Source organism: Carcharodon carcharias, chromosome 4 (genome assembly GCF_017639515.1).
Source record: "Carcharodon carcharias isolate sCarCar2 chromosome 4, sCarCar2.pri, whole genome shotgun sequence".
NCBI classification, from domain to species: Eukaryota; Metazoa; Chordata; class Chondrichthyes; order Lamniformes; family Lamnidae; genus Carcharodon; species Carcharodon carcharias.
The window spans coordinates 38,998,911-39,012,267 of NC_054470.1; the positions used below are offsets into that span (position 1 = coordinate 38,998,911).

At 41.1% G+C, this 13,357-nt stretch overlaps 1 protein-coding gene across 2 annotated transcripts in view; it reads right to left on the minus strand.

Annotated features, from left to right (window-relative positions):
• LOC121276994 (hippocampus abundant transcript 1 protein-like) overlaps nt 1-13,357 on the minus strand; it is a 124,590-nt gene that overhangs the window by 11,190 nt on the left and 100,043 nt on the right. For both annotated transcript variants that reach the window (XM_041185802.1, XM_041185801.1), the window contains exons 9-10: nt 10,676-10,788; nt 10,180-10,277 (exon numbers count right to left, since the gene is read on the minus strand). In XM_041185802.1, coding sequence (XP_041041736.1) covers nt 10,180-10,277; nt 10,676-10,788 — 211 coding nt within the window. The remainder of the gene's footprint in view (nt 1-10,179; nt 10,278-10,675; nt 10,789-13,357) is intronic.

Genomic DNA, 13,357 nt, shown 5'->3' on the forward strand with positions numbered 1-13,357 from the left:
TAGCCAGCGACATCCAAAACCTGTAAATGAATAATTAAAAAAAGCAAACACCAACTCACCCGTAGACAACAGTTCATTGTCTACAGTAATGTTGTTAAGATGATCATAGGGCTTCAAGAACAGCAATAGGGAAACAGTAGCTATTAAATGTAGCTATGTTTAAGAATGTGATTAAATCATTCTTATTTCTGCACACTTTTGTTATTCAGTAACACATAATAGCTAAGGCAAAAGGATCGAGTTTAACCTTTAAAATTGCTGTTAGTCGCGGTCAAAGGCCTCCAAATTTCTTTTGAATGCCATTAAGCATTGAGAATATCCAAAACAATCTGATTTTTTGTAACTTATTTTCTTCAAAATACAGTCGCTCTGCCTCTTCATTCAGAGATCACAAAATAATTATGCCGGCAGATACCAAAGCAAGGAAAAAAAAATTAAACACATATCATCATTTTCAAAATTAGATATGGTCAGTTGCAAAGGCTAAGAACAATAAGGATTTCTACCTCACAAAATGTAACATGCAACACGCTTGTTCCTTCACGCCTTCGCCCATGAAACTAATCTTACATCTTTTCACTATGACTTCACTAATTTCCATTTGTCAGTGTGAATTTTAATGAATATGCGCCAAGTCTTGAAGGCCCACTCAAAGGTAGATTAAAATGGATCATTGCACCTTAAAAGTATATCAAGCCAACTATAAAACCAACAAGATTTGGAAGAGGTCACAAAGCAATGTTGTGTAGTTTAAAAATGCAAGTCATCTTTTGAAAAGTAATGCATTCACATTTCAGGAACTTCTGTGGCAAGTAGCTCTGGACTACTGGTTCTAAAAAAACTGGATCAGAGATAGTGGATGCACTGTTGGTTACGATTCTCTAAAATTCCCTAGATTTGAGAATGGACCCAGAGGATTGGAAGGTAGCAAACATAACACTGCTATTCAAGAAAGGAGGGAGAGAAAACAGGGAGCTACAGGCCAGTTAGTCTGATAGTCAGAAAGATGCTGGAATCTCTCATTAAAGAAGTCTTAACAATGCACTTAGAAAATCATAGTATGATCAAAACCATACAAATATTTGACAAATTTATTAGCTTAAAGGAGAACCAGGTGTGGTCCACTTGGATTTCCAAAAAGGCATTCAATAAGGTTTCATTGGTATCCTTCCATCTACAAAAGATGATGGACACAGCAAACAAATCCATTTCAGAGGGGGTGTCTTCATATGGCACACCTTTGCTGATGGCTGAAGAGGCCACTAAGGTGCCACACACACAAGATAAAGGCTCATGGAGTTGTGGAGCAGTTAATTACCACTGACTGCAGTGGTTCAAGGTGTCTAACTACCACCTTTTCATGAGCAATTAGAGATGGGCATCAAATGCTGGCCTTGCCAGCAATGCCTACACCCCAAAAAAAGGATAAAAAAAAAAGGAGAATTGGTTAATGGGCAGGACAAAGAGTAGGGATGGATGGGGTATTTTCAAGTTGGCAAGTTGTGATTAGTGGAGTGCCATAAGAACCAATGTTGGGGCCTCAGCTATTTACAGTCTATATTAGAGGTGGCCAAAGTTACTGAGCCTAAGAGCCACTTATGATAATCTTCAGATGTTTGAAAGCTGCAAGACATGGACAAACTTTACACAGGCCAATTACTGCTAGTAGAGGTCTTGTGGGTTTCCATCCTGGCTGCAAGTCTTTGAAAGTAAGGCTGATATATTGTCAAGGCTGTACGAAGGAGCTCAGTCAGGTGTTGATTTGTAAGGACTGCACTATGTTTTGACCTTACAATCTTCACTACTGATCTGGGAGATACGACTCTCCATAGTATGGTGTGAAATTGGAATGTGTGTTATTAGATGCTAATTTTGAGTTATTTGGATCTATAACTGCAACAACTTCAGCAATATTCTTAAATTCTCCATCACAGTATTGATGTTTAGCACAAGCAATATTCCTTGATATAACAAAATTAGCTTCGGTTGTTGTGTCAGCTTCCTTACTGAATGTTGAAAGTAATGTCTGCTGGCTGTTTAGGAATGATTTTAACACGATTAACTGATTTTTTTGTAATTCTGATTTAGGAGGATACTCAGATGAAAAGTTTTTGTAATTTGGTGCGTAGAGGCATTTCAAGTTACTGGCTTTGTAGTGACTGACTGATGCATTACAGATAAGGAACCTGCCTTTAATTGTGAATGCAAAGTCTTGCTCCCACTCTGGCTTAAAATTTTTGTTTTCATCTTCATACTTTCATTTCTTACAATTTGATGATGTCATTCTCATTCACAAAGTTTACACAGCTATTTAAATTCGACTTATGTTTATGGACTGTAAACACAACTCTACCCCGAGTGTATCGTGAAGGTTTCCAATTTCCACCTTCGAAGATCCTGCCTTGGGATTTTCTCCAAAAGTCAATCCAACTCGGACGGCTTCAACAATGGCCCACCTTGCAGGGTTTCAATCTCGCTTTCCAAGGTTCCTTTCCCTGAATTCCAGAGTACACTCGAGCATCAAATTACAAGCACAATTTTCAGCTCTTTGGCCCTGCCAAGCAGAACATTACTGATCTAAAGGGGTACCTTTGCCTCAATGGCTACATTCTTGAATCTTCAGGGCTTCTCCTTAGCTCTCTTCAATTACCAGGGCTTCTCCTGAGCCCACTTCACTTGAAGTCAGCTCCCCACAGCACCTTCTTTATGTGGAGACTGTTTTCTTAACTCAACTGGGACCTGTTCCTGTCCCTTGTCTCTTGTTCCTGCCTCTGGGACACTTCTTGGGACCTCTCCTTGTCCTCCTTCCTTGTCCCTCTGTCTGGGACAATTACTGATAATGGTGTTCTGCACTCGGTCACCTGACCTGGGTCTTTGCGGCCTTCTTTTTTCTCTTATGCACAGGGCCTGTAGACTGAAAAGTTGCCAAAAGTATGCATGTGCAGCCCGTTGCCAGTCTGCACATGCGCGGGAAGTCCAAAGACTGCTGGGACTTGAGTGCCTGACCTCTGTTCCAGATGAGCAAGTAAGTTTGGGTTTCCTAACAGTTTATATTGAACTGAAATGCAGAAAGGTGTTCAGCCAATATTTTTCTGCGAGCTGTGGTTTGGCCACGCCTGATCTATACTAATACCCTAGACAAAGAGACAGAGAGTAATGTACCCAAGTTAAATGATGCAAAGATGGGTGGGAATGTAAACTGTGAGAAGGACAGGGGCTGCAAAGGGATACAAACAGATTAAGTGAATGGGCAAAAAGATGGCAGATGTAGTATATTGTGGGGAAGAATGAGATTATTTACTTTGGTCATAATAATAGAGAAGGAAAATATTTTTTAAAAGGCACGAAACTTATAAATGTGGATGTTCAGAAGGACATGGATGTACTCGTACAAGGAACACAAAGCTAGCCTGCAGGTACAGCAAGCAACTGGAAAGACAAATGGCATAACGGTCTTTATTGCAAGATGATTAGAGTACAAGAATAAGGAGGTCTTGCTACAATTGTACAACACTTTGGTGAAACCACACCTGGAGTGCTATACAGAGTTTTGGTCTCCATATTTAAGGAAATGCATACTTGAAAGTACATTGCATTATTGTAATTTTATTACACCGCATTAGCAAGGATTCACTAGATTGATTCCTCGGATGAGACAACTGTCCTATGAGGAAAGACTGAGCAAATCACAGAATTGTTATGGGGCAGGAGGCAGCCATTCAGCCCATTGTCTCTTCACCAGCTCTCCAAATGAGCATTATGACTTAGTGTCATTCTCTTGCTTTTTCCCTGTACCCTTGCACATTGTTTCTAATCAATTAATCATCCAATGCCCTCTTGAATGCCTTGATTGAACCTGCCTCCACCACATTTACAGGCAGTGCATTCCAGACTTGAACCACTCACTGAGTGAAAAAGCTTTTTCTTACTTCACATTTGCTTCTTTTGCAAATCACTTTAAATCTGTGGCCTCTCTTCCTCGATCTTTTTACGAGTGGGAACAGTTTCTCCCTATCTATTCTCTCCAATCTCCTCTTAGCCTTCTCCTCTCCAAGGAGAACAGTCCCAACCTCTCCAATCTATTTTCATAACTGAAGTTTCTCATCCCTGGAACCATTCTTGTTCATATTATGGATGCGTTCACATCCTTCTTATAGTGTAGTGCCCAGAACCATACACAATACCCCAGCTGAAGTCTAATGAGTATCTTATATAAGCTTAGCATAACCTCCTTGCTCTTGTGCCCCTATTGATAAAGCCAAGGGTACTGTTTGCTTTATTAACTGCTCTCTCCACCGGTCCTGCCACCTTCAATGACCTATGCACATACATACCCAGGTCCCTCGGCTCCTGCAGCTCGTTAAGAATTGTACCCCTTATTTTATAGCGTCTGTCCATGTTCTGCCTACCATCAATGCATCACCTCATACTTCTCTGTACTGAACTTCATCGGCCACCTATCTGTCCATTCCAATTTGTCTATGACCTTTTGGAGTTCCACACTGTTGTCCTCACGGTTTACAAAGCTTCCAAGTTTTGTATCATCCACAAACTTTGAAACTGATCCCTGCACACTAAGATCTAGATAATTTATATCAGGAAAAGCAAGGGTCCCAATATCGACCCCTGGGGAACTCCACTACAAACCTTCCTCCAGTCAGAAAAATATCCATTGACCATTACACTGTTTCCTATTACTCAGCCAATTTTGTATCTGTGTTGCTACTGTCCCTTTTATTTCATGAACTATTATAACTTTTCTCACAAAACTGTTGTGAGACACTGTATCGAATGCTTTTTGCAAGTCCATGTACAACACATCAACAGCTTTACCCTCACCTACCCTTTCTGTTACCTCTTCAAAAGATTCTGGCAAGTTATTTAAACATGATTTCCCCTTTAGAAATCCATGCTGGCTCTTCCAAATCAACTCACATTTTTCTTGTAGCTACTAGTTCTAAACTGAATAATCGTTTCTAGAAGCTTCCCCACCACTGAAGTTAAACTGACAGGTCTGTAATTGCTAGGCTTATCCTTACAACCTTTTTTGAACAAAGGCATAATATTTGCAATTCTCCAGTCCTCTGGCACCTAGCAAGTCTAGGGAAGACAAAGATTACAGTCAGTGCCCCTGCAGTTACCACTCTTAATTCCGTCAATATCTTTGGATGCACCTCATCTGGTCCCGATGCCTTGTCAACTTTAAGCACCAACAGTTTATCCAATGCCTCCCTATCAATTCTGAACTCTTCTAGTGAGAGTTTCCTCCTCTGTCACTATGGCTTGGGTAGCATCTGCTTCCTTGGTAAAGACAGATTTTAACACCTCAGCCATGCCCTCTGCCTCCATATGTAAATCCCCTTTTTAGTCCCAAATTGGCTCTACTCCTTTTACCACCCTCTTAGTATTTATGGGCCTATAGAAGACTTTGGGATTCCTCTTTATGTTGGCTGCTAGTCTCTTATCATAATCCCTCTTCGCTTCTCTTATTTGCTTCTTCATCTCTCCTCTGAACCTTCTGTATTCAGCTTGGGTCTGAATTGTACTTTCTACCTGACACCTGTCATAAGCAAACTTTTTCATCTTTATCTTAATTTCTATCTCCTTTTTCATCCAGGGAGTTCTGGGTTTGTTTTCCCTATGTTTGAGGGAATATACCATGACTATGCCCAAACCATTTCTTCTTTGAAGGTGGCCCATTGTTCTGCTACAGTTTTTCCCGCCAACCTTTACTTCCAATCTATCTGGCCAGACTTCGTTCTTGCCCCTGAAGTCAACTCTTCCACTAATTAATCATTCATGACTCTACAGTCATCCTAAACCTTATGATACAATGATCACTGTCTCCCTAAATGTTCACCCACTGATACTTGATCTTCTTGGGCCCACCTCATTTCCAAGAACCAGGACCAACAGCGCAACCTTTCTTGTTGGACTAGACACATAATGCTGTAGAAAACTAACACTAGCAATTCTTGCCTCTCTCTGCCCTTTACACTACCAATGCCCCAGTCTAAGTTTGCATAATTAAAGTCTCCCATTCTAACTACTCTATAATGTTTGCATCTCTCTAATTTCTCTGCAGGTTTGTTCCTCTACATCCTTCCAACTAGTTGGTGGTCTATAGACTACACTGAGCAACATAATTGCACCTTTTTTGTTCCTTAGCTCTAATCAAATTAATTCTGTCCTTGAGCCCTCAGACATCCTCTTTCTCCAGCACTGCAATGTTCTCTTCAACCAGTACCGCCACCCCCCTCCTTTTCTTCATGCTCTATCTTTCCTGAACACCTTGCCCCCACTCCTGCCCTTCCTTGAGCCAGGTCTCTTTTATCGCCGTATCATCATATTTCCACATGACAATCTGTGCCTGTGACTCCCAAATCTTATTTATCACACTCCATGCATTCACCTACATGCACAGTAACCCTGATTTAGACTTCCTCCCTTCCTCCGACTCTACCTATTAACTTACTATTCTCTGTTCTAGTGCAACTTGTCTCTCCCAGTATTTCGTGCACCCTGGTATTCCTCCCTAATGCTCTCTCCTGGTTCCCATACCCCTGCCGAGTTAGTTTAAAGCTCTCCCAACAGCAAGAGCAAAACGCCCTGCAAGAGCAAAACCTCCCAGCTCTGTTCAGGTGCAACCCGTCCGGCTTGTACAGGTCATCTCCCTCAGAGCCAGTCCCAGTGTTCTAGGAACCTAAAGCCCTCCCTCCAGCACCAACTTTCCAGCCATGCATTCATTTGTTTTATCCTCCTATTTCTGTACTCACTTGCACATGGCACTGGGAGTAAATTGGAGATTACTCCATTTGAGGTCCTGCTTGATAATTTTCGAGATAACTTCCTAAATTCTGATCACAGGACCACATCCCCCTTCCTACCTAAGTCATTGGTCCCAATGTGGGCCATGACCTCTGGCTGAGCACCCTCCCCCAGAAGGACGTCCTGCACCCACACGGTGACATCCTTGGCCCTGGCACCAGGCAGGCAACATACCATCTTGGTGTGACATCTAAAGCCGCAGAAAGGCCTGTCTGTTCCCCTAATGAAACCCCTAACACTATTGCTCTTCCTTTCTTCTTCCTCCCCTCCTGTATAGCCGAACCGCTCACGGTGCCACAAACCTGGCTCTGACTGCACTCCACTGAGGAAACGCCCTCACCAGTTTCCAAAATGGAAAACCGATTAGCAAGCGGGGCGCCAGTACTACCTGCCTGGTTCTGTTGGACTGCCTAGTGGTCACCCATTCCCTTTCTGCCTGCATACTCCTAGCCTGCCTATATTCTCCAGAATTCAGAAGAATGAGAGGTGATCTCATTGAAACATACAACACTCTGAAGGGGCTTGACTGGGTAGACAGAGGTTTTTTCCATTGGCTGGGGAATCCATAATACAGAAGCACACTTTCAGGATAAGGGACCAAATCATTTAGGACTGAGATAACTGAGAAATTTCTTCACTTAAAGGGTTGTGAATTTTTGGAAATATCTACCCGAGAGGGCTGTTGATGCTCCAATTTGAATATTTTTAAGACTGAGATAGACAGATATTTGGTTTCTCAGGGAATCAAGTGGGAAAGGAGTTGAGGCCGAAGATTAACCACGAGCATACTGAATGGCAGAGCAGGTTTGGGGCGTATGGTCTTGGTCTACTCTTGCTCCTGTTTATGTTCTTAACTTGCATTTACATAGCGCCTTTCAAAATTTCAGGATTATGCCAAAGCACTTTATAAACAATGAACTCAGTTGATTCACAACAAAGTTAAGCTGGTCATGTTACCAGAATCCCGGATGCTCACTCACCAAAGTGAATCTTCTAAAGAAAGCTCGAGTCTGGGGTGTGCTCTCATGGATGTGAAAACAAGTGTTTACAAGGACACTCTGAAGGCTTCACTTAGGAGTTTTGATATTGATTTCAAGTCCTGGAAAAAGCTCTCCAGGATCACTATACCTGGAGCAACAAATAAGTAAAGGTGTGGCATCCTTCCAAAGGAAGTGCATAGCAAATATAGAGAAAAAACACAAGGAGAGGAAATCCTGAGTCAGTAACTCACCCAAAACTCAATCGGCTGCGGTATCCTGACCTATTTGCAGCAGAACCTTCTGAGCACAAACTGCCGTTAGCAGTCACCTACATGTCAACCAGAATCCTACCAAACACCCCAAATGATGAACATGGTTGTCTTCACCTCAAAGGACAAACAACAAAAGTAAATGATTACATGTCAGAAGTATTTCAATGTTGCATTTTAGGGAAACAGGACAGCTAATTGCACACGGCAAGATCCTACAAACAGCAATACAATTATAGCCAGAACACTTATTCGTGATGTTAGTTGAGGGATAAAATATTGGCTAGAACACCACAGCAACTCCCGGTTCTTCAAATAATGCCTCTGCATCTTTTAATCTGTCTGAAAGGGCAGGCTGGGTCTATGTCTAACATCTCATCCAGGAAACCTTCACCTGCAACAGTACAGTATTCACTCAGTATTGCATTGGAATATCAGCCTGGATGTTGTATTCCAGTCTCTACAGTAGGACTTGAACCCATAATCTACTACCATGGATGACAGAGTTTTTCAAAATTTTGTTAACATTCCCAAGCACGCTCCCAAACAGCTGACACATTCATTAACTTGTGCATGTACAATTGTTTTTAAGATGCTGATTGTAATCATTTGCGCGAGTGCTGTTCCTTCTTCAATGGCTGCGATGATATGCATAGAGCTGTAAATGCAAAAATACTGTGAACTTTGTATGGACAGCTGATCCAAGGCTCGGACATCAAAGTGCACAGAACATTCCTGGTAACTGGTCAGGAAATATTGACACTGTCTAAGGTAATGGTAGAATCTTCGCCTTTGAAAGTGGCAATGGCACTTTATTTTATGACTGCTGTCAATGGGTGCTAACTGCTCTCATCATTTATTATAATCTCTAATATTTTAGAAATATAGACAGTTCCACTTGAAGGTTATCGAAATCTCACAGGATGAGTCAACTCTGAGAGCTAGGTAACCATCACACACAATTAATGTGTTACTGAATTCAGAGCTGGTTTATACATGTCACAAATAACCATCAAAAAATTATGCAGCACAATCATAAGAAAAAAAGTGAAGAAACAATTGCATTTATGTAGCACTTTTCACATCAAAGTTCCAGAGCACTTTACAGCTAATGAAGTGCTTTAGAAGTGTAATGTAGGAAAATGCAGGAGCCAAATTGTCAACAGCAAGGTCCAACAAACATCAATGAGAGGAACAGGTTTTTTTTTTAAGTGCAGTGTTTGTTGAAGAATAAACTTTGGCCAGACCATCAGAAGAACTACCCTCCTCCTCTTCTGATAATGCTTTGGGATATTTTATAACCACCTGAACAGATTCTCAGGGCCTTAGTTTAATATCTCATTAAAACGTTGGTAACTCCCAACAACGGAACATTCATCAGGTGCAGCAATAACGTTGACCAAGGTTATACCCAAGTCCCGAAGCAGAGCTTGAACTCAACCTTCTGACTTAGAGGTGAGAATTCTGCTGTACAGCCATGGTTGCCTATATATTGAACAATCAACTCACAATATAGTAACATTCTTACTATTGGTACATATAGAAAATAAACTGTCATGAAGCAATTCACATTTTCAGAACTCCTAAATTACTCAATAATCGGCACAGATTACTTCATTTGCACAATCATACAACACAGGAATTGGCCACTCGGCTCTTTGAAAGAGCTATCTCACTCAGCTGCTCTTTAGCTATAGCCCTGCAATTTTTTTCCTTTGCAAGTATATGTCAAATTTCATTTGTAACTTAACCAACTTCCACCGCCCCCTCAGATCATGACACACTGAAAGGAAAATTATCATCTCTGCTCTGGCTCTTTTATATATTAAAAAGGCATAACTGAATTCATAAGAGGCACAGAGAGCAAATCCAGTTAAAAGTGCCAATATGGTATAAGCAATTGATCTTGTAAATCTTATTGCTCAAATGGAATCCAATACATGCATCAACATAATACCCTAACTGGGGTGTAGAATTGGTCTTTGGACACTTTTGTGATGACTAATACCCAATAGTCATTCCTCAATTCAATTACAAATTGAACATGAACTAAGAATGAAATTTGCTTGCTGTAATCAAAATTGTGATGCTAAACCACTCACCCTGTTGATCAGAATCTGCATTTCTCGAAACCAGAGCACTGACTGCTGGAAAGGTAATGCTGGACATTGCTGCCACAGCTCCTGCTGCCCACATCATCCTAAGAAAGCAAATGGCAATTAAAGACACAGTGCCTGAGCATTTACTTAAAAATATCCCATTCACGTGGCCTTATCTTTTCCACTCAAGAAGTGACTGTAACATAGTGAAAATTATAATTTGCATCTTGAGACCTTGAAACTAGAAAACAATGCAGAGCGACCAGAAGTTTTACAAAATATGTGGTCATCTTTTCTGGATGTACAGTGGAAGCAAAATGATTCTTACTTTAAATGCATAGGCAATTCATGCACACACACAATATAATCCTCCCAGCAGGAGGAATTTGAAAGTTCAAACATTCAAAATTTTACAAAAATGGTTTCAGTCATCACTGGATTTGCATAACTGCATTGTACAAAATACATGCCATTATCCCATTAAAGCATGCCTACTTACCAGGGCTGGGATCCAAAGCCATACCAAGCTAGCTGCAGCATCTGAAATCCAAGGCCTAGGAGAACAGTGTTCTTATTACCTATGGACCTCATTAGGATACTAAGAAATACAGTCTGTGAAAATAGAAATTAGGGAAAAAAATCATTGTGTGCTGAATTCTTTGCTTTTATGAATATTTGCATCTTTAGCTATGAAGAATCTACTAATTTAAGAAAATGGGGGTTGGGGGATGAAATATTCTATTCCTGCAGGAAAAAAAATCTTAATACCTTACCTGATTCACCAATGGCCAACTTTTAACATTCTGACAAGCAACAGACTTATTAAAAACCTGTTGTTCCGAGTACTGAAGCATGAAACACTTTTGTTGGTTACAAGTTACTACTAAGGTCCTGTTCCATAACTTATTGGACAGAAACTTAATTCGGCCCAGTATATTTGAGTAATAGCTGATTTGTAAAAAATAGTTTCTGAAAAGGTTGTATGTTATTAACTATGAATGTAAACTTTCCTGAAGGTTCAATGAATAAATGCCCACATAATCTGCCACTGAACGACAAATCAGAAGGCCCCAGACTGAGGCGTTTTTGGTTAGGCTACAACTGGCCTGAGGATCCACAGGCTAAACAGGGGGAAAAAAATGCCATGGCTTGCACTCAGTTACCATCCAGTTAGCCCAACTAGAAACTACAGGTGTGGGAAGAGTTCAGGTATGCTGTGGTACCCTCCATAGTCAATTTTTCTACTAACACTCAAAGATGAAGAAGGTCCACTTGGGCCAGTTTGCCCTCCCTCCCCGTTCTTTGAATCCATCAAAATAAATTTGCCTTTTCAACAAAATAAAGTAACCACAACCACAAACCAAGAAAATTTTAGAAATGCAATAGTGAAAGGATGGTTCTATTGGAGAGGGATGGTTGTGGGGAGGGGGAGATCAAGACTCATGAAAAAGGGGATAAGATTGGAAATACACGAATGCGAATTAATTAAAAACCAGTGTCAGTGATACATTCGAGCCAGGGCAACTCGTATTAGAACTGGAAGAGAATGGATGATAGTGAATTTTTGACAGATACCAACTTTTTCAACATTCTGAATGCTGATTTCTATAGATGCTAATTCCATAAGTAGCCTTTGCTTACTGTAATTAAAGTGCAATAGAACTGCAAAGCATAATATTGGTCTAAAGCAAGTGAATATTAAAATCACCCGACATTGAAATTTCTCCTGTCAATAATTTTAACAAAATAATTGGCATCAGTAAAAAATTGAATTTGTATTAAATTGAAAGAAAACAAAATGCACTGTATGCTACCACTGTACCATTAGCTAAGTAAAGCCTCAAATACACCAACCTACATGTTTTTTATTAAAAATTTAGATCCTGGGAAATGAGCCGGGCAAGGTCAGCATTTGCTCCCATCGCAATTGTCCTCGAGAACCCTTCCTGAACTGCAGTCTATGTAGTATAGGGAGGAAGTTCCAGGATTGTGACTCTGACAAGTGATGAATGGTGATATAGTTCCACAGCAGGATGATGGACGACTTGGAGGGGTGCTTGCAGGTGGTGGTGCTCCCACACATCTGTTGTCCTTGTCCTTCAAGGTGGTAGAGGTCAAGTGTTTGGAAGATACAGTCAAAGGTGCTTTGGTGAGTTGTTGCAACGCATCTTACAGATGGTACACACTGCTGTCACTATTTGCCGGTGGTGGAGGAAGTGATTGTTTAAGATGTTTGTTGGGTGCAAATAGGCTGCTTTGTCCGTGTCTAGCTTCTCGAGTGTTGTTGCAGCTGTACTCATCTAGGCAAGTGGACAGTATTCCATTACACTCCTGGCTTGTGTCTTATAGATGGTGGACAGGCTTTGTGCAGTCCTCCATGTACAGTCTCACTGTATTGCAATCATGACTCTTTGCTCTCTCTCCAAGTAACACATCTTATCCCAGTATCTTCAAATTATAACTCTTTACCTCTTAGAGTCTTTGCCTCATCTGCGAATTTTTACAGTTCAAGCTTAGTGTTAATGAATTATTACTTCATCAACTATTTTTTCTATCTACCATGATGCTGTCATGTAGGCTGCATGAGCAAACTGACCACGGCACGGTGGTACAGGGAGTCATTCAGGAGGTGGGGGTGGGATGTGTGTGTGTGGGTAGCAAGTAGAAATGTAGTGGTAGTAGGAGACAGTATAGTCAGGGGTATTATTAGTTCTCTGTAGCCGAGAACAAGAGTCCAGGACATTCGATTGCCCGCCCAGTGCCAGGGTTCCAGACATCTACTCAGGGCTAGAGGGGAACGTGCACTGGGATGGGGAGGATCCAGTTTTAGTAGTCCATGTAGATGCCAATGACATACATAGGACTAGGAAAGAGGTTCTGCTTAAGGAGTATGAGCAGCTTAGGGCTAAATTAAGAAGCAGAACCTCAAAGGTGGTAATTTCTGGATTATTGCCTGAGCCATGGGCAAACTGGCGCAGAGTAAATAAGCGAGTTAAATGCATAGCTCAAAGGTTGGTGTGGGAGAAGTGGTTCTTGATTTATAGGACACTGGCATCTGCACTGGAGAAAGTGAGAGCTGTACCATTGGGAAAGTCTTCATCCAAATTATGCTAGGACCAGTGTTCTGGCGAGCCATATAACCAGGGCGGCAGAAAGAGTTTAAACTAAATAGTGGGGGACA